This window comes from Pelophylax lessonae, assembly GCF_965119305.1.
Source record: "Pelophylax lessonae genome assembly, chromosome: 4".
NCBI lineage: Eukaryota > Metazoa > Chordata > Amphibia > Anura > Ranidae > Pelophylax > Pelophylax lessonae.
In genome coordinates, this window is record NC_138771.1 from 386,058,700 (window position 1) to 386,079,081 (window position 20,382).

The following is a 20,382-nucleotide window of genomic DNA, read 5'->3' on the forward strand; positions in this document are numbered from 1 at the left end:
GAACTTTTCATGCTTTTAATAGCATCTATATAGGTTTTAAACAACATAACGTATCATTACATTTTTGGAAACATCACAAGAATGACCCCTCTGGTATGTCCTTCTGGGGCATAGAAAAATATAATAAAAAATGGAGAGGGAGCGAAAAAATGAAGCAAGGCTGAATCCAGATGAATTTATGACCTTAAAACCATGGTACCAAAGGGACTTAATGTTGAATTTGATATAAACTGATTCATAAATTATTTTAGTATTTAATAGGAGGATTTCTTAATGTAGTATATTTTATGAATGGAAATGAATACATTGTGTGTGTGTGTGTGTGTGTGTGTGTGTGTGTGTGTGTGTGTGTGTGTGTGTGTGTGTGTGTATATATATATATATATATATATATATATATATATATATATATATATATTCTGTGTTTAATTACATATATTTTCAGTATCATATATTTATTTTTTGTAAATGGGAACTGCACTTTGTAAGCACCGGTAGGCTATTATATATTTGTGGTTTTGAGGTAGCTACACGGTGTACCGCTGTATGTAATAAAAGTTATTCGTTTTGTGCCAAGTACCCATATAGTCTCCAGATATGTAAACTCACCCAGATGTAAGCTTGGAGGGTTGCCATGGACCATGGATACAAATAAATAACATAAGTATATAAAAGCCGGCTAACATCACCCATCTGTGAACCCTCTGATGAAGCCATGCCTGTGGCATAACAAGTATGGGCTAGGAGCCAGTGACGTAGCTATCCAGGTCACATGACACACAAGGAGAGTGGAGAGATGTGGAGCGAGTGGCGCATACTGTAAGAAGGTGCGATCACGCTAGACATTTGCTGGCGGGAGCACTGGCTCTAAATTGAAAGTGAAGCAGAAGATTGCCCTAATCCAGCAGAAGCCAAGTCTTCACTACCCTTAAAGGGATGAGCGCTATATGACCGAGAAATTAAAGAGAAAGTGCAGTCTGCTCACATAATTTGTAATAAAAACATATTTGCCATTCTGAAGCTTCCTTCCAGCCACTTTGCATATTATTTTATATGTACTGTGATTCTGTACTTGCCAAATATGCTACAGAAATCTCCATCTAAGAAGTCTGGCTGCAGCCATTTTAAAAGTGAGCAGCTGAAACAGCTGACTGTTCACTTCCTGGATTTACACAGACACACACATACACATATACACAGTATATATATATATATATATATATATATATATATATATATATATATATATATATATATATATATATATATATATACAGTGGGTACGGAAAGTATTCAGACCCCCTTAAATTTTTCACTCTTTGTTATACTGCAGCCATTTGCTAAAATCATTTAAGTTCATTCTTCTTCCTCATGAATGTACACATAGCACCCCATACTGACAGAAAAACACAGAATTGTTGACATTGTTGCAGATTTATTAAAAAAGAAAAACTGAAATATCACATGGTCCTAAGTATTCAGACCCTTTGCTGTGACACTCATATATTTAACTCAGGTGCTTTCCATTTCTTCTGATCATCCTTGAGATGGTTCTACACCTTCATTTGAGTCCAGCTGTGTTTGATTATACTGATTGGACTTGATTAGGAAAGCCACACACCTGTCTATATAAGACCTTGGGGAAATTTGCTTTGATATAAGAGTGCTTTGCATTACAAGCATGTTTCCAGAACGAATTATGCTCGCAATTCAAGGTTTTACTGTATATACAGTATATATATATATATATATATACATACGTATATACATATAAAATATATGTATACGTATATACATATATATGTATACGTATATATATATATATAAATATATATACAGTGGGTACGGAAAGTATTCAGACCCCCTTAAATTTTTCACTCTTTGTTATATTGCAGCCATTTGCTAAAATCATTTAAGTTCATTCTTCTTCCTCATGAATGTACACATAGCACCCCATACTGACAGAAAAACACAGAATTGTTGACATTGTTGCAGATTTATTAAAAAAGAAAAACTGAAATATCACATGGTCCTAAGTATTCAGACCCTTTGCTCAGTATTTAGTAGAAGCCCCCTTTTGATCTAATACAGCCAGAAGTCTTTTTGGGAAAGATGCAACAAGTCTTTCACACATGGATTTGGGGATCCTCTGCCATTCCTCCTTGCAGATCCTCTCCAGTTCTGTCAGGTTGGATGGTAAACGTTGGTGGACAGCCATTTTTAGGTCTCTCCAGAGATGCTCAATTGGGTTTAAGTCAGGGCTCTGGCTGGGCCATTCAAAAACAGTCACGGAGTTTTTGTGAAGCCACTCCTTCGTTATTTTAGCTGTGTGCTTAGGGTCATTGTCTTGTTGGAAGGTAAACCTTCGGCCCAGTCTGAGGTCCAGAGCACTCTGGAGAAGGTTTTTGTCCAGGATATCCCTGTACTTGGCCGCATTCATCTTTCCCTCAATTGCAACCAGTCGTCCTGTCCCTGCAGCTGAAAAACACCCCCACAGCATGATGCTGCCACCACCATGCTTCACTGTTGGGACTGTATTGGACAGGTGATGAGCAGTGCCTGGTTTTCTCCACACATACCGCTTAGAATCTTATTTCTCACCATCTTGGAGTCCTTCAGGTGTTTTTTAGCAAACTCCATGCTGGCTTTCATGTGTCTTACACTGAGGAGAGGCTTCCGTCGGGCCACTCTGCCATAAAGCCCCGACTGGTGGAGGGCTGCAGTGATGGTTGACTTTCTACAACTTTCTCCCATCTCCTGACTGCATCTCTGGAGCTCAGCCACAGTGATCTTTGTGTTCTTCTTTACCTCTCTCACCAAGGCTCTTCTCCCCCGATAGCTCAGTTTGGCCAGACGGCCAGCTCTAGGAAGGGTTCTGGTCGTCCCAAACGTCTTCCATTTGAGGATTATGGAGGCCACTGTACTCTTAGGAACCTTAAGCGCAGCAGAAATCTTTTTGTAACCTTGGCCAGATCTGTGCCTTGCCACAATTCTGTCTCTGAGCTCTTCAGGCAGTTCCTTTGACCTCATGATTCTCATTTGCTCTGACATGCATTGTTATCTGGAAGGTCTTATATAGACAGGTGTGTGGCTTTCCTAATCAAGTCCAATCAGTATAATCAAACACAGCTGGACTCAAATGAAGGTGTAGAACCATCTCAAGGATGATCAGAAGAAATGGAAAGCACCTGAGTTAAATATATGAGTGTCACAGCAAAGGGTCTGAATACTTAGGACCATGTGATATTTCAGTTTTTCTTTTTTAATAAATCTGCAACAATGTCAACAATTCTGTGTTTTTTCTGTCAGTATGGGGTGCTATATGTACATTCATGAGGAAGAAGAATGAATTTAAATGATTTTAGCAAATGGCTGCAATATAACAAAGAATGAAAAATATAAGGGGGTCTGAATACTTTCCGTACCCACTGTATATATATATATATATATATATATATATATATATATATATATATATATATATATATATATATACATACATACACACACACATGCCACTGCTTGCCTGCACATTTCTCCTCTCTTGATGAATACTCATGGATCTCTGCAGTCTCTGATTTCCACCCTTATCCATCCCTCTCCAGCTCACTTGATGTGGCTTACTAATAAAAATTTACAAAAGCCTTTGAGAACACTTTGTTAAATATTTATGGTTATCTCACGAAACTGACATTTATAGGTTACAGTTTATCCATCCACTAATATATTCAACAGGTGCAGCGCTGGATAGTTTTTGTTGAATACTGTGATGTAATGTGATGTGGACACGTGGTTCAGCAGTAGCAGCACTAAAAAGAATTATTGGGGTACATCAACATTAATTGGTTCTGGTTTATAGTGGTATTGGAGATTGGTGTGGTTGCGCAGGAGTTATCCATATTTTATTAGGACACTCTTATGCATCAAGAGAAAAGAAGTGCATGGCAACAGGGTTATAGTGCTACAGTAAATGTAAAGATACCTCATGCATAAAGACTACTTTACTACTGCTTAAAAAGGGGTTCAATCAATCAGATTTCCACATTCCCCTTATAAACAATACTTGAAAGAAATTAAAACTGAAAGGTTATAACTTACTAGAACAAGATGGTAGCTTACAAATTTGTGTGGTTTCTGGTTTTTCACTACTACAGTTCATTGTTGTATTGTCGCTTGAACCACAAAGAACTTGCCTCTCTTGGATTCCATTGCCACAGGTCACAGAACACTAGAAAGAAAAATAAAAGATTACAATGCTAACTATTTCTGCTGGTAATTAATATGAAATTGTTTCTCTGTAGAACTGATATGGAATGCAGTGCTATGCTTTCTTATTGTCAGCATTTTTGCAGTTCTGACCAAAATGTAAGGGGCCTTTGTAGTTAGTAAGAAGAATGCTGCATTCTGCCCACTGCCTGCCAATGTAAAGAACATGCTTTCTTCTATTGACCACCAATGTAGGGGGCATCCTTCTTCCCACTGACCACAAAATAAAAGAGGAATGAGTGGAATCATCCTTCACTGACCACCCATGTAAGATGCTTTCCTCCTTCCATTTGACCACCACTGTAAAAAAAGGCACTTCTCCCACTGGGCACCAATGTAAGAGAGCAATATACTGGTCAACAATAGAATAGCGTACTTTTCCAGTGACTATTAATATGAGGGGGCATGTTTGCACATGACTTTTAGAGGAAGGAGCTGTTAAAAAAATATCCCCCAAGTGTCAAATATTCACACCTAGCATGGCATTCAGGCACATAACCTTTTGAGTGGAGAACAGCAATCTTTTGTACTATATTGCACATCATACAGAAATAATCATGTCTGTAGGTGCAATTTGAAAGTTTGGCATTTGTCAGAAAACTACATAGCGATATGTTGTCCACAGTACCAAAAACAAAAAGTTCACACAGGAGTAACTTGAATGTTTCATGCACATGGGGGACTCCATAAAGATATGTGACAAGAAGATTGCAATGGTGCTAAAATTTAAATAGATATTCACCATAAGGCCTCCAGTACCCCATGACGTGAATTTCACCAAAAACAAAAAAAAAAAAATAAACACAGAACATGATATGGATGGCCCAAGTTTTAAACGGAATGAGTGGTATGTGGCGTCATGGTTGCCTTAGCCATTACATGCGTGCACTAGAAGGCCACCACACATAGGCTTAGTGAGCACACATGTGCACATGCAGAGTCACCTAACACATGTGTTAGGGTAAGGTTAAGGTAAAAAATAGCAAGATCCACTCACTGCACAGCTGCTCCCCCTTTTTACTTACCTGTATGTACAGTTATGGAATTGCAGGCAGTAGTGTCTGGACATAAAGAACAAACACAAAACAACTGAATTCATTAATTTAATATATTGGATAAAATCTTGGCCACGGCTTTTAACCACTTGCCGGCTGCCTAACGACGATTTACTTTGGCAGTCAGCCCCTCACAGGCAAAGCGACGTAGGTCTACGTCGCTAGTCTGTGAGGCTCTAGGGAGCGAGCGCGCGCCGCCGGAGGCGCGCTCCCGCTCGCTCACGGACCCCCCCGCGAGATTGTCTGTTACAGAGGGAGAAAGGCAGGCGGCTAATGTAAACACAGCCGCCTGTCATTCTCCCCTGTGTAAGAATGGAGATCATACGGTTCTGCTATGTAGGACCCTTGATCTCTGTTCTTACACCTCAAGCCACATCCAATCACAGTTAGAAGCATGCCCCTAGGGACACACTTAACCCCTCCTTCTCAAATAAAGTTAACTCCTTCCCTGCCAGTGTCATTTTTACAGTAACAGTGTATATGTATAGCACTGATTACTGTAGTAATGTCACTGGTAACCCCAAAAGTGTCAAAAATGTCAGTCAAGGGTCCGATCTGTCCACCGCAATGTCGCAGCCCCGCAAAAAAAAAAATGCAGATCGCCGCCATTACTCATTAAAAAAAAAAACAACAAAAATGACAAAAATCTTTCCCTAAGTTAGTAAGCGCAATAACTTTTGCGCAAACCAATCAAAATACGCTTTTTGCGATTTTTTTTACCAAACATATGTAGCATAAAACAAATTGGCCTAAAATTTAAAAAAATTTTGATTTTTACATTTTTTTGGGAATTTCATATAAAAAAATGTGAAAAATATTGTTATTTTTGTAAAATTGACGCTCTTTTTTTGTTTTTAGCGCATGATCAAAAAAATCGCACAGGTGATCAAATACCACCAAAAGAAAGCTCTGTTTGTGGGAAAAAAAGGACGTCAAATTTGTTTAGGTACAGCGTCGCACGACCGCGCAATTGTCCGTTAAAATAACGCAGTGTCGAATCGCAAAATAGGCCCTGGTCAGGAAGGGGGTAAAATCTTCCGGGGCTTAAGTGGTTTAATATTGATATACATAAAGACTACGTTAATATCAATTGACAATATATAGTATTAACCTAGCAATGAAAATAACTTCATATACCAAACTTCAGAAAGAATACAGCTCAGCCACTAAGACTCGAGCTGAATAAACCATGAAACTTCAATTTTATTTAAAATACTGTCCCCCCAAAGAAAGGGGGCGGGGCTTTTTTGATGCATGTGTTAAATGCCATATTTATAATGTCCAGGCCAATATTGGATAAATGAACTCTATCATTCCTGTAAAGACCTGGAATGCCCCCTTCCAGGTCTACATGTAGGTAGGAAAAACCATAAGAGGGGAACAGAAATTTGTCAATTGCCCTGTTTGATCCTTTTGCAAACTTTCTCAAAAGGTTTTTAACGTAATAGAGTGGAGCGATCATAATCTTGGGACAATTTAATAGAAAATAACAATTAAATTAGGCGATGACATTTTAATATGATGTACAGTGCTTTTGATATTAAAAATAAGATCTAATGTATGAAGCTGACCTACATCATTGCCACCTAAATGTAGTATCAAAATGTGCGGTGCAGGCCAACATAAGTGAAGCCTACTGAACTCGAATAATAGTTCATCCCACAACAAACCTCTTCAGCCAAACCAAAATATCTTAAACAAATCAAATTCCAGACCCAAATTGGTAGTGCAATAAGGAGAAGCAGCACGTTGTTGGTCCCAGTACACGAAAGAGTGTCCAATAATCCAGACAACTCTAGGAGCACCTATAAGCAATCAGACAATAAGGTTAGGACAAACATACAGTTTAAATAAATTTGATTTCCATCTGCCCAAACCTTTAATGCTACCGGAGTCAAGACCAAGCCTGGACACTTCCGTGGCAGCACTGATTCTGAAAGAGTGCGAAGAAATGTGAGCCTTTACTAAATTTAGCGCTTTGCAACACAACATTTAGACTGAACCATATTGAATTGGAATTTAGTAAGCGGGGAAGAATCTGTGTGAATAAAAAGGACTTCCCTAATTTAGGACGGATAGCCAAATAAGTAGACATTCGCATCACTGAGCAGATAGGTGATCCAGGGCAAGATATCAAGTGTAACCAAGAACCCTTACCCAATTGGTCCGTCTTACTGAACTGTAGAAAAAGCAGATTCTTCCAGTATAACATTCTGCACCTGCATGCCAGAGGTGCATTCTGCACCTGCATGCTTGCTAACAGACACTAATTCAGAAATCCGCAATGCCCCGAAAAATGCCAAAGTGAAAACAACATAAGAAAAAGAGCACAAATAACTCGTAACTGAACAAAAAAAGCTGACAATTTCCGCCGTTATGGGACTTCTATCATCCACCACTTTATAAGACTTCTTGTAACCTTTCAATGCCTGCTGAACAGAAAGGAAACTCAAACAGGAATGTACAGTGGGTACGGAAAGTATTCAGACCCCCTTAAATTTTTCACTCTTTGTTATATTGCAGCCATTTGCTAAAATCATTTAAGTTAATTCTTCTTCCTCATGAATGTACACATAGCACCCCATACTGACAGAAAAACACAGAATTGTTGACATTGTTGCAGATTTATTAAAAAAGAAAAACTGAAATATCACATGGTCCTAAGTATTCAGACCCTTTGCTCAGTATTTAGTAGAAGCCCCCTTTTGATCTAATACAGCCAGGAGTCTTTTTGGGAAAGATGCAACAAGTCTTTCACACCTGGATTTGGGGATTCTCTGCCATTCCTCCTTGCAGATCCTCTCCAGTTCTGTCAGGTTGGATGGTAAACGTTGGTGGACAGCCATTTTTAGGTCTCTCCAGAGATGCTCAATTGGGTTTAAGTCAGGGCTCTGGCTGGGTTTACCTTGTTGGAAGGTAAACCTTCGGCCCAGTCTGAGGTCCAGAGCACTCTGGAGAAGGTTTTTGTCCAGGATATCCCTGTACTTGGCCGCATTCATCTTTCCCTCGATTGCAACCAATCGTCCTGTCCCTGCCGCTGAAAAACACCCCCACAGCATGATGCTGCCACCACCATGCTTCACTGTTGGGACTGTATTGGACAGGTGATGAGCAGTGCCTGGTTTTCTCCACACATACCGCTTAGAATTAAGGCCAAAAAGTTCTATTTTGGTCTTATCAGACCAGAGAATCTTATTTCTCACCATCTTGGAGTCCTTCAGGTGTTTTTTAGCAAACTCCATGTGGGCTTTCATGTGTCTTACACTGAGGAGAGGCTTCCGTCGGGCCACTCTGCCATAAAGCCCCGACTGGTGGAGGGCTGCAGTGATGGTTGACTTTCTACAACTTTCTCCCATCTCCTGACTGCATCTCTGGAGCTCAGCCACAGTGATCTTTGGGTTCTTCTTTACCTCTCTCACCAAGGCTCTTCTCCCCCGATAGCTCAGTTTGGCCGGACGGCCAGCTCTAGGAAGGGTTCTGGTCGTCCCAAACGTCTTCCATTTGAGGATTATGGAGGCCACTGTGCTCTTAGGAACCTTAAGTGCAGCAGAAATCTTTTTGTATCCTTGGCCAGATTTGTGCCTTGCCACAATTCTGTCTCTGAGCTCTTTGACCTCATGATTCTCATTTGCTCTGACATGCATTGTGATCTGGAAGGTCTTATATAGTGTGGAGGTCATAGAGGTTGGGTCCTGGATGGATGTTACATTGCACCAATATTTGGACTGTGGTCCCTGTAAGGGAAGTATGGGATCTCAGAAAGGCAAGGGTTAAGCCCTCTCCCAGAGAGAACAGCTCTTAAAGACAGGAAGTAGTGTCAGTGGGGTGTGGGAGAGTAAGGAGCTGGTGATACACCTGGGAGACTGAGCTGTGAAAAACAGGAGTGTGTTTGCATGCTGCATGGTGGCCGGATACAAGCTGCTGCTTGGGACGACATACCTGGGGTAAAACCCCCTGCAAAAAGCTGGTATTGTTTTATAATTTCCATTTTATGCTGAAGTTAAGCAGACTTTTAAGTTATACCTATTTTCTGGACTGTTTGCTGCTGGAAGCTTTATTTCTGTTGTGGAAGAAAATAAACCACATTTTGTTTAAGTTTACCTGGCTTGTGCACGTGATCCCTTGGAGCTATCGCCCCCAAATATCACAACTGGTGTTTTGGATGCGGGCAGTGCATTTAAACCGAAAAAGCCGATTTGCAAAGTGACCTTAAAGAGACAGTGTACCCATTTGCATGTTGTGGGTGAAGTCTTTGCATACAGCAGAAAAAGACATGGAGGAGGTTATCAAGGCGCTAATGCAAGCCACTGTGTCCCAGCAGCAAGCCTCCATAGAAGCGAACCGTCGCCATGAAGAGGCTATAGCAGCTCAGCAGGAGACTACCCGCTTGCTGGTCACCCATCTTACAGCCCAGCAGGAGGCTACACAAACGCAGGTGGCGGCCTTAAAGGAGGCAGTACAACAGCTAGCTCAAGGACGAGAGCAAGTAGCTGTTGGCCCTGGCAACCAAATAGCCGGGAGAGCCAGTCATGTTTTACAGAAACTGACTCCAAATGATGATGTAGAAGCCTTTCTGTTTACCTTTGAAAGGATAGCGGAGCGAGAGGGATGGCCCCGTGACCAATGGGCTGGCATCATCGGCCCCTTCCTTAGTGGTGACCCACAAAAGGCGTACTTTGATCTTCCAACGGAACACATTAAAGACTATGAGCGGCTGAAGGCTGAGATCCTGGCCCGCCTAGGGGTGACTACAGCCGTTAGGGCCCAAAGGGTGCACCGCTGCAGGTACCATCCAGACCGCCCACCGAGGTCTCAGATGCATGAACTGGTGCAGCTGGTCAAAAAATGGCTGCAGCCAGAAACGTTGTCTGGCCCACAAATGCTGGAACGGGTGGTGATGGACCGGTACCTGCGGTCTCTGCCGGATGACCTTCAACGCTGGGTAAGCCATGGAGACCCTGCAACAGTTGACCGGTTGGTGGAGTTGGTTGAAAGGTATACCGTGGTGGAGGATCTGCTCGGACCTGCCAAGCGACGGGAACCCACATCAAGGGCAGGACGACCAGCTGCAGCATCCATGAGGGGAGCCCTACCAGACCCGGGAACCTGCATCCCTACCTCAGTTTCGCCAGATCCACGGAGATCAGCCCCTGGCAACCGAATGGGAGACCTACAATGTTGGCGTTGTCGATCCTGGGGCCATACCCGGGCGCAGTGCCCGCTTCAGGAGGAGCCCATGGAATGTGGGGTGGGCAGGAGAGTCTTCTATGCCCAACTAGCATGTACCACCCATCTCGATTTAACCGCAGGACAGTTTGAATGCGAGATTTGGGTGAACCACCTTCCAGCCAAGGCGTTACTGGACTCCGGGAGTATGGTGACACTGGTCCACGCTAGAGTGATCGGGAGACTCGGCCCTGTGAGTAAGACTCTTCGGGTAGTATGTATCCATGGAGATACCAGGGAGTACCCCTTGGTACCTGTGACTGTTTCTTATGGTTGCACCTCAGTGACACAGGAAGTAGGGGTGGTAAACAGCTTAATCCACGATATCATAGTGGGGCGGGATTGTCCACTATTCCTTGAACTATGGAACCAGGTGCAGAGTGGATTACCTGGACGGCCCCGAGAACTAGAGACAGTGGGGCCTGAAGGGCTAAAGTCTCAGGGGTCCGGTCCAGAACTGCCCACAACACACCCCGTTAGCTTTGAATCACCTAAGGGTGGTAGTGGTATAATAGAAAATGTTGATGTGACTGATGACGTTCATGTTTCAGGTATCAAACCCGAGTTGACCCCTGAGGGGGGAAGACTCTCTGTTACAGGTCATGTTGGGGGAAGATGAGGAGGAACTCTCCCCACTGCAGAATCCCCTTGGGGAGGCTGAAGGGGAGGTTTCCCCCAGACCAGTGCACCCAGACCTGGACATATCCAAGGGGGCATTTAGCTCCACCCAGTTACAGGATCCCTCTTTAGTCAATGCCCGAGAACAGATCTCAGTGGTGAATGGAGTCCCACAAATACCAGGGGCAGAACAAAAGTTTCCGCACTTTGCGTTCATTGGGGATTTGCTCTATCGAGTGACTGAAAGCCGAGGGGAAATTATTGAACAGTTGCTGGTTCCCCAGTCGTATCGGCGAAGGCTCCTCGATTTAGCTCACAATGATGCATTAGGCGGACACTTGGGGGCGGAGAAAACAGAGGCCAGAATAACTGACCGGTTTTTCTGGCCAGGCGTGAAGGCAGAGGTAAAGATGTACTGTGCTTCCTGCCCCTCGTGTCAGTTAACAGCCCCAGTGTCACACTATAGGAACCCCTTAGTTCCCTTGCCTATAATCGAGGTGCCGTTTGAGTGGATTGCTATGGACCTGGTGGGGCCTTTAGTAAAATCCGCGAGGGGACACCAATATATATTAGTAGTATTAGACTACGCAACCAGGTATCCGGAGGCAGTCCCATTACGGAAAACAACCTCTAAGGCTATTGCCCGAGAGTTGTTTCATATGTTTTCACGCACTGGGCTGCCCAAAGAGATCCTGACGGATCAGGGCACCCCGTTTATGTCAAAAGTGATGGCGGACCTCTGCAAACTTTTCCAGATCAAACAGTTGCGAACGTCTGTCTATCACCCGCAGACAGATGGCCTTGTTGAGAGGTTTAATAAGACATTAAAATCCATGCTAAAAAGAGTGGTCCAGTGGGATGGCAAAGATTGGGACATGTTGCTCCCGGCCTTGTTATTTGCCATCCGGGAGGTTCCGCAGACCTCCACGGGTTTTTCGCCTTTTGAACTAATGTATGGGCGAAGACCCCGCGGATTGCTGGATATGGTGAAGGAAACGTGGGAAAGTGAGTCCTCACCACACAAAACTGTGGTGGAGCATATTTCCCAAATGAGAGAGAGGGTGGCAAAAGTAATGCCGTTGGTAAGGGAACACCTCCAAAAGGCACAGGATGCCCAGAGGAGGGTGTATAACCGATCCGCCAGGATAAGACAGTTCCAGGTAGGAGACCGGGTAGCGGTGTTAATACCCACAGTAGAAAGCAAATTCTTGGCCAGGTGGCAGGGTCTATTTGAGGTGGTGGAAAGGGTTGGTGATGTGAATTACAGGGTACATCAACCTGGGAAGAGGAAACCCTACCAAATCTACCACGTGAATTTGCTAAAACCCTGGAGAGACCGAGATCAGGTATCCGCTGTGGTAGGGGTCACTGTAGAGGACCCTGCAGGAGTTGAGCTAGTGCATGTTGCTGCCACTCTGAGTAAGTCCCAAAGCCAACAAGTGAGAGAATTCCTGCAGAGAAATAAAGAGAAGTTTTCAGGATTGCCAGGTTTAACCAACATAATAGAGCATGACATTGTTACAGAGCCCAATGTAAAAATCCGCTTAAAGCCCTATCGCATCCCAGAAGCATATAGGAAAGCGGTGTCTGAAGAGGTAAAAAGAATGTTGGAACTTGACGTCATTGAAGAATCGCAGAGTGAATGGTCAAGTCCTATCGTTCTGGTACCAAAACCCAACGGCACTCTGCGATTTTGCAATGACTTCAGAAAACTTAACGAAGTCTCAAAATTTGACACATGTCCGATGCCCCGGATAGACGAATTGATTGAGAGGTTGGGTCCCGCCCGGTATATTACCACACTAGACCTCACAAAAGGGTATTGGCAGATTCCCCTCACCAAGGCTGCCAGGGAAAAAACAGCTTTTTCCACTCCAGAAGGCCACTGGCAATATAAAAGAATGCCGTTTGGTTTACACTCCGCCCCAGCCACGTTTCAAAGGTCTATGGACAAAACATTACGGCCCCATGAACGATACGCTTCGGTATATCTGGATGACATCGTCATTTTCAGCACTGATTGGGAGTCCCATCTATCTCGGGTCCAGGCTGTCCTAGACTCTTTGAAAAGAGCAGGGTTTACTGTAAATCCAGAGAAATCAGCTGTTGGGATGGAGGAAGCAAAGTACCTAGGGTACATTGTGGGTAGGGGACTAGTAAAGCCTCAGATGAATAAGGTAGAAGCCATCCAGAACTGGCCCCGCCCCCTAACAAAAAAACAGGTCAGGGCCTTTCTGGGCATAGTCGGTTACTATCGAAGGTTCGTCCCCAACTTTGCTACTATTGCGGCCCCATTGACGGACTTAACAAAAGGGAGGAAGTCTGTGATGATAACGTGGAATGCAGAGGCTGAGGAAGCTTTTCAGAAGCTTAAAACAGCATTGTGTGAGCATCCAGTGCTAGTAGCGCCGGATTTTTCCAGGGAGTTTGTAGTACAGACGGATGCCTCGAATGCTGGACTGGGTGCTGTCTTGTCGCAAGTGGTCAATGGGGAAGAGCACCCCATAGTTTTTCTCAGTAGGAAACTGACAGCGGCAGAGAGAAACTATGCTGTGGTGGAGCGGGAGTGTCTCGCCATCAAGTGGGCACTAGACTCTCTGCGCTACTTCCTACTGGGTAGGAAGTTTCGCCTGGTGTCCGACCATGCCCCGTTGACTTGGATGCGACAAAACAAGCAGACCAATGCCAGGGTGACGAGGTGGTTCCTGTCCCTCCAGGAATTCAACTTTATGGTAGAGCATCGGCCCGGGAGACAGCATCAGAATGCCGATGCGCTCTCCCGAGTCCATTGTATGGTGTCTAATGGTGCCTCCAACACCTCCGCGTTGAGGCAGAGGGGGGGGGGGGGGGGGGATATGTGGAGGTCATGGGTTATGGGATCTCAGAAAGGCAAGGTTTAAGCCCTCTCCCAGAGAGAACAGCTCTTAAAGACAGGAAGTAGTGTCAGTGGGGTGTGGGAGAGTAAGGAGCTGGTGATACACCTGGGAGACTGAGCTGTGAAAAACAGGAGTGTGTTTGCATGCTGCATGGTGGCCGGATACAAGCTGCTGCTTGGGACGACATACCTGGGGTAAAACCCCCTGCAAAGAGCTGGTATTGTTTTATAATTTCCATTTTATGCTGAAGTTAAGCAGACTTTTAAGTTATACCTATTTTCTGGACTGTTGCTGGAAGCTTTATTTCTGTTGTGGAAGAAAATAAACCATGTTTTGTTTAAGTTTACCTGGCTTGTGCACATGATCCCTTGGAGCTATCGCCCCCAAATATCACAATAGACAGGTGTGTGGCTTTCCTAATCAAGTCCAATCAGTATAATCAAACACAGCTGGACTCAAATGAAGGTGTAGAACCATCTCAAGGATGATCAGAAGAAATGGAAAGCACCTGAGTTAAATATATGAGTGTCACAGCAAAGGGTCTGAATACTTAGGACCATGTGAAATATTCTATTTTTCTTTTTTAATAAATCTGCAACAATGTCAACAATTCTGTGTTTTTCTGTCAGTATGGGGTGCTATGTGTACATTCATGAGGAAGAAGAATGAACTTAAATGATTTTAGCAAATGGCTGCAATATAACAAAGAGTGAAAAATTTAAGGGGGTCTGAATACTTTCCGTACCCACTGTAAATTGTTCAATTTTTGAAAAAATGAAATACCCGAAAGAGTCTTGTAAATGTGAGACCAGGAAAAGTTATTTTGCATCAAAGACTCCAAAAATAACAAAACCCTTTGTTCCGAACAGGTGAACCTAGGAACCCTCTGCAAATTCAAAAAACAAAACCATGGCAACAAAGATGTCTGATAATCAGACCATGAGGATGCAACCAAAGATTTCTTAACATTTTCCGACACTAGACAATTTCCCATAATGGAGGAGGGCGATTGGTTTTGCAAAAATTTGCTGAACGTAATAGGGAAAAGAAACGCTCCATCTGTGAACGAGAAAGTGCATCGGCAACTTCATTCACCTTACCTGATATATATTTAGCCTTGACCCATATGTTCACTTATAAACCAGGTAATGCAAACAAGCAATCACAGGTGGAGATTATGAAGACAAGCAGTTCACTGCAAACAAGACCCCCCTGTTATCTGTACTAAAAAGGATCCTCTTGTTTGCAAACCGCTCGCCCCAAAGTTCAAGAGCCACAACCAAATAAAAAAACTCAAGTAACACAATATTTTTACAGAGACCTCTGCTTGACCAACTAACAGGCCATGAATCAGCACACCAGTGGTTTCCCCAGATAGCCGTGAAACCCACAGAGCTGGTCGCATCAGTATACAAGCAAAAGTCTCTGTCCAAAATGAAATCCTCCTGCCAAAATGCTCTCCCATTGAAATGAATTAAAACATTTAACAAGACTAGCATGTCTTCCTTTAAATCAGTAGTGAGTCGTATGTGAGAAAAAAGGTTTTTCAACCCAGAAATGGGCAGATATAAACGCCTCAAAAAAATCCTGCCAACTGGCGAAATACGCGTGGCAAAAGCTAGCAGAACCAATAAAGGCTGCATGTCTTTCAATAAAATCTTCTTTCTTCTTATAAAAGATCCCAAAAGTATTTGTAGCCTCTCAACTTTTCTTTGAGGAAGCCTTAACTCCCTATGTACTGTATCTAATGTTATGCCCAAAAATGTAATGCAGGTAGCCGGCCAAACAGTTTTTTCAAAAGCTAACAGAATGCCAAATATCTGACACGTTTCGAAAAATATATTCAAACTCGTCAGGCAATGGGAAGAATCAGATGGACCCATAAACAAAAAATTGTCGAGATAATGTAGTAAAAAAGGGGGACCCAGCTCTATTGGACACCACCCATTCAAGAAAAGTAGTAAATTCCTCAAAATAAAAGCAGGAGAGGAAACAACCCATTGGGAGACATCTGTCAAAATAAAACTTATCCTAAAAATGAAAACCTAGCGAGTTAAAACAAAGTGCATGAATCGGGAGGAGCCTTAAAGCAGATTTTATATCTTTGGCCAATAAAGCATTATCACCCAACAACTTAATTTTTTGTAAAAAGACGCGTAAGACATCAAAGCTAATTCAGCATCAATTTGATCATTCAGAAATGACCCCCGTGGAAATGACAAATGATGAATTAGGCTCTTTTTTAGGAACGAGCCCCAAAGGGGATAAAAGAAAATTCTCAAAAGGAGGACGGTGAAAAGGACCAGATATTCTCCTTTCAGAAATTTCAATGTCTAATTTTTCTTGAACCACTAAAGGAAATTCAGAGACCGATTTTAAATTATTCACCATAGCACATCCTTCCCAGTAAAGGGAGGAATTAAAAGCCCATCCAAAAAACATTTAGATAGAAGATCCGCTGTCCGAAGATGTGGATAACACTTAAGCCAAGGAAGCATGTTTGCCGAGATCACCGGCGTGGTTGCTTTTGTGAAAAAAAACTCTTTATTAGATTGTTGCTGAGGAACTGTGGCCATTTTACAAAAGCATTTGGACATGGGATGTGAGCCAGCACAGAGCGCACACCCATGTTTGTATTTACACGTAGTAGGCCATCTGCATTGGCTCTCATTAAAAGTAAAGCATATTCATTTCTTATAAGAAACAGATGAAAGAGTAGACACAATACCTGTCCTGGACCTGGAAAAATTGGGTTTCTGTGGAAGGAAAAGGTTAAACCAAAGGCCAACATCTTTTGATCCCCATTGCAAACCTGGGTATACTGGCAACTTTTGACGAAAAGCCTCATCATAGGAATACCAAGAGAAACCACCAAAATTCTTATAAGCTTCCTGAATAATGTCAATATGCTGAAAGAGACCTGTGCTTCTGCCAAGATATCATTCACATAATACGCTAGCATTTATACAAAAACCCTGTAACCAATTCGCAAATGACTTGGCTACAGGTCTGCGCCTTTCCTCCTCAGTTTTATCATTTTGTTATAAATTCTTTCACGGATGGTAATAAAGATAACATTTCCACAAAATCACCCTTCCATATCTTATCCTTAACATTGGAGGATAAATGGAATCCTAAGGGAGATAAAAAAACATGGCATAGTCTCTTTCAGACAAGTCTCAGGCAACCCAGTAGCAATATTTGCAGGTACTGTATCTTTAAACGGAGGAGAAAGACCAGCAGACTGCGTCACAGAATCAGAATTACAAGCAGCTGACCAAATTACAGCAGAAGAATCTTTCTAAGACAAACAGGCTGGAGTACTAGAACAATGCTCAGCTGTAGCAGATAAAGGAGCAGCAGAGATATACCGTATTTATCGGTGTCTAACACGCGGCAGCGTATAACAAGCACCTAAATATTTGGAGAGAAATTTCAGGAAAAAAGCTTAAATTTAAAATAAACAGCTTTGAACTCAGAACATTTTTTTTTTTAATCAAATGACATCTCACCAGTGCCCATGAATGCAGCCTCATCAGCAGTGTCCAGCAATGCATCCTCATCAGCAGTGTCCATATATGCAGCCTCATCAGAAGTGTCCATATTTGCAGCCTCATCAGCAGTGTCAATATATGCAGCCTCGCAAGCGCAATGTCCATTTATGCAGCCTCGCAAGCGCCATTAGAACTATCCAAATCGCTTGGAATTCCGATGACTGCGCTCGCTCGTTCTCCCTTCTCCTTGGCCCGGCCCGACCCCTTCTGATCTTATGACAGCTTGTCCTTCCTTCTCCTCGGCCCGGCCCGCCCCTTCTGCTCTCGGCGATGCTTCCTGGCATTTCTTTTTTTAATATCGGCGTATAACACGCACTGCTGCTTTTTCCTCCATTTTTAGGAGGAAAAAGTGCGTGTTATACGCCGATAAATACGGTATTTTGAGTAAAAGTCAGAAATAAGCTGAGACAGAGAGAAAGACAATTGATGAAGCATATTTATCTGCTGAGACTCACCTCCAGCTGCCTCCCCCGTGCTACCAAGCATTGTCAGGCTGCTGTGAAGCACAGAGTACCATAATAACAGACACTGTAGAGCCTGTATTCCTCTGAGCTGACGAAGCAGAGCTGCTGGGGATCGTTGATACTGTGTCTCTCCGATTATCTGCCATCGCTTATTCCGGTGTTTCTCGTTGCCTAGGGGATGAGGGTTCCCTCACAGAAAGCCTTCCATAACAGCTCCTCCCTGGATTGACTCCACCTTTGTTTCCTACAGAAGCCTGCCTCCGCTGATTCAGAGCGGCTGGCTCGGATCTGCGAGCGCTCATGCTCCCGGGTGGGGATGGGCTGAAATTTCGGCGCCGAATGCGCTGCCTTTCTGCAGGCCCGAAGCTCTTCGGTACTGCCTCCCGAAGCCACGACCACCTCCTTACCTGGAAGCGGAAAGCCAGCACCTAACTCCGCCTCTTCATCATGGAAGCCGACAGCTTCTATCGGGGCCACTTCATCTCCAGTATCCTCTGCAGCATTCGCTCCCACACGTAAGGCGAGGCAGCTCCGCAGCCACTATTCTCCCTTCTCCGCTTCAGGCCGCTCTAGTAACTGCCACAGTAGGGTCTTCATGTCACTGAGGATAGAAAGCCAGCGTAATTCTATAGCTCCTCAGCCCTGTATTATAGCTCCAAGTTCCGCTAGACAATCCTCCTCAGACGACTGGCCCTGGACCTATCAGGCTGACCCTATTAATAGAGACCCCCCAGGAATTCCAGAACATTCCAGGGGGTCATCTGACCATAGCTGACCTATCCTGTTAAGGGTCCAGACCTTCCAGAATATTCCAGGTCAGCTGACCTGTTCTCACCTATCCCAAACTCTCCCGTTGTTTATTTTTTAAACAACGGGAGAGCCTTAAAACTGTTAACTGCCACATTCCAATAAGGAAAAGGGGGACCTTAAGACAGGCATACCCTATTTTTCCTCCTAATATCTCCTAAACATGCACCGTGTAGAAGGTATTTACGTATATAGCAGCCAGTGACATCACGGATAGAGATGGCCTTGCGGTTCGCCCGGCGGTCGCTTCGCTGCGAATTTTGTTTGTTCGCTACCCGCCAAATTTGCAAACACAGGGCGTTGTTCGCGGCGGCCATATTAGTTTACATTTTGGAGAACCTTGACCCATGACACAGCCGTCAGGTGGAACGGGACAGCCAATTAAAACATTTCCGCACATGGACATGCCCCCTACCCTATAAATAGACCAGAGCAGGCAGCCATTTCACATTCTGCTTTTTGTCAGCGTAGGGAGAGGTCTGCTGTATGCATCAGGGAGAGATTGCCAGGCACAAATAGATCTGTTAAGATCCACAAAAGTCCTTTTCAGGGCTGGTATTTCGGTATAGGTCTACTACAGTATATTTTCAGGTTAGGGAAAGGTATCAAGTCTGTGCTTTAGGGGCAGTTAGAGATCGGCAGCAGTCACATTTCAGTGCACTAATGGGGGGGGGGGGGTAATCCAACAGTATAATATACTTTGTAGAAAGCATATTATAGTGGATTAGTAGTATTATTGTGCACTGTGCAGCATTGTGACAGGTGTGGTGACTGAGCGTTGCTGCAGCAATACTACAAACAGTGACAAAAGCACTTTTAATGTATTATAACTGGTGTGATAGACCAGTGGCCCCCCAATACCACATATTGAAGTGGGGTGTTATCTGAGTATACTTTTACAAGTGTATTTGTGTCCTGCAACAATATTGCCTCTTTTGCTGCGTTCAGTCTGATACACACAGTGCCAAACTCCCTGGCCAATTTTTTGAACAACTGGTGTGATAGACCATTGGCCCCCCAATACCACATATTGAAGTGGGGTGTTATTTAACAGTATACTTTTCTAAGAGTGTATTTTAGTCCTGCAAACATTTGGCCTCTGTTGCTGTGTTAACTCTGCTACACACAGTGACAACAGTTACTGGCCAATTATTTGTAGAAATGGTGAAAAAACCTGTGGCCCCCCCAATACCACAGATTGAAGCGGGGTGTTATCTGAGTAAACTTTTACAAGTGTATTTGTGTCCTGCAACAATATTGCCTTGTTTGCTGAGTGAAGTCTGGTACACACAGCGCCAAACTCACTGGCCATTTTTTTGAACTGGTGTGGTACACCAATGGCCCCCAATACCACACATTGAAGTGGGGTGTTATTTAACAGTATAATTTTCTAAGATTGTATTTTAGTCCTGCAAAAATTTGGCCTCTTTTGCTGTGTTAACTGTGCTACACACAGTGACAACAGTTACTGGCCAATTATTTGTAGAACTGGCGTGATAAACCTGTGGCCCCCCAA

The 20,382-nt window shown here is 43.5% G+C and overlaps 1 protein-coding gene across 1 annotated transcript in view; it reads right to left on the bottom strand.

The window, feature by feature from the left end:
• The window catches only part of LOC309554127 (A disintegrin and metalloproteinase with thrombospondin motifs 2-like), a gene marked incomplete at its 5' end in the record, with an annotated part of 1,497,034 nt that overhangs the window by 298,490 nt on the left and 1,178,162 nt on the right, over window positions 1-20,382 (bottom strand). The window contains one exon of the mRNA XM_082255680.1: window positions 4,099-4,228. Within this exon, the coding sequence (XP_082111806.1) occupies window positions 4,099-4,228 (130 nt within the window). The remainder of the gene's footprint in view (window positions 1-4,098; window positions 4,229-20,382) is intronic.